This window comes from Nannobrachium achirus (assembly GCF_963921795.1).
Source record: "Nannobrachium achirus genome assembly, chromosome: 7".
NCBI lineage: Eukaryota > Metazoa > Chordata > Actinopteri > Myctophiformes > Myctophidae > Nannobrachium > Nannobrachium achirus.
In genome coordinates, this window is record NC_137816.1 from 11,095,256 (window position 1) to 11,097,343 (window position 2,088).

Consider the following 2,088-nt stretch of genomic DNA (forward strand, 5'->3'; position numbering starts at 1 on the left):
CCGGCCCGGCTCTCCCGGACGCTCCTAGCCCGAGTTACGGCATTTTATGGGCGCTGCAGTGGCAGGGGGTCCTCCACTGGGGGCGCCACCACTTTTGTATCCGTTCTGAGCACCAGGAGTCGGTGGTCCCCGGGAATTCCCCGTGAGCAGCCCGTTGGGGTGGTCATTGGGTCATTTTTGCACATTTGGTCATTTTTTACATCTGGGGGTCCCCCCAGGGACCTGGGGGTCCCTGGGACTCCGGGGGTCCTTGGAGGTTGTAGTTTGGCAGGCAAGGAGTGTGTGTGTAAAATCTGGCATGGATCGGGTCAACGGGTGCGGAGATATAAGCAGGGAAAAAGTGTGACGTGTGACGTGTGACGGACTCACTGACTGACTCACTGACTCACTCACTCACAGACAGCCGGTGGAGGTTTCTACAGTAAGTAGCTCCCTACGGTCGCAATAATGAAAGCCTTTGTTTTGTATAATGGGAGAACATGTGATACGTACCTGCCTGACAGGCCTGGACCCTGATGTAATACGTAGTGAACGGCTCTAGTCCGGTCATAGCGAGATGCCGTTCTGACCGGCCGTACGTATCGCTGATGAGTCACTTCCGGGATTCAACAGGATGTCATACTGAAGTGGCTGGCTGCTGTTGAACTGGCCTGATGGTTGTTAGAGGAGAGAGGACATGGAAAGATAGAGTTTGATGTTTTATGGCAGTGGTTCTCAAAGTCTTTCATTTCAAGAACCCCCATAACTCTGAGATTGTACCAGGGTCTCAAATAGCACCTTACAGGGTACCAGACCTGTAAGGGTCTACTTGGGTCCCTGGACCCCACTCTGAGAGCCACTGATGAAAGTGATGTCACTTCTCGACTGAAAATAGTGGTTCCATTCACTGTCACCGTCTCACATTTAGCACCAGCAGTAAACAAACATAACATGGATTCTTAAATAAGTATGTAAATAAATGAAATTCATTGACAATGCTTGTGTGATATCAATATTGGTGACCTATTTGTTGTTGCACAAGAAACATCTGTCAAGGGTAATAACTTAAGACATGCATACAACCATTTCATGTATAATCAAATTAAATACCAGGAATAGTTACATTGTATTATAAGAACCACACTATACTGTCAGAATCGGCTTTGTATTTGTTTATGTGCTGAAACCTCACAATGAAAGTGAACGGAATCACTACCAGTCACAGAGCACAGAAGCAACAGATAAAGACTCAGTAGACTCACTATAAAGGATTCTCATTGGCTGATGACTGCCTCTCTGCTTTTATGTTTGTCTCTAAACACATCAACTTACAGTCTTTATACGCCTTATAGGCTGGTCTCTCCCCCCCCTCTCTCTCTCACTCACACACACACCACACACACACACACACACACACACACACACACACCACACACACACACACACACACACACAACACACACACAACACACACACACACACACACACCACACAACCACAACACACACACACCACACACACACCGCACACACCTAGACTTTGTTAATATTCTGGGTGGTGGTTTTCCATAATTCAGGCCAACTGTATATAGTGATGGGTTATTCAACATCATGAACTCTGGATGTCTGGAGAAAGAACTGATTATCAGACAAATGAAAGGCTTCAATTATTCACCCTGCAATGCAATGCACACACATACGCATGCACTCATGCACACACACACACGCACACGCACACGCAACACACCACACACACACACACACACACTTTAGCTTTTTACATTGGCACATCGACTATAGCATAGCTAACACGCAAACATTAAAAGCACCACGCCCGGGTAGTTCTGAGTTCTTCCATAAAGGTGTAATTGTCATGGTGATCCTTAGGTTCTATTATTTACAACCAATCACAGCTCTGAAATCTTCTATTGCACAGGCACACAGGCACACACACACACACACACACACACCACACACACACACACACACACACACACACACACACACACACACACACACACACACACAAGGATGCAATGATGTTCCTGAAGCAGCAATCACCTTGAATCACCTTTGTTCAGTGCCAGCATCAGTGTACAAAGTCACTGTT

General features: G+C 46.7%; 1 protein-coding gene across 1 annotated transcript in view; it reads right to left on the reverse strand.

The window, feature by feature from the left end:
• The window catches only part of ush2a (Usher syndrome 2A (autosomal recessive, mild)), a gene marked incomplete at both ends in the record, with an annotated part of 371,709 nt that overhangs the window by 63,452 nt on the left and 306,169 nt on the right, over positions 1–2,088 (reverse strand). The window contains 2 exon segments of the mRNA XM_080730052.1: positions 493–561; positions 564–650. Coding sequence (XP_080586178.1) covers positions 493–561; positions 564–650 — 156 coding nt within the window.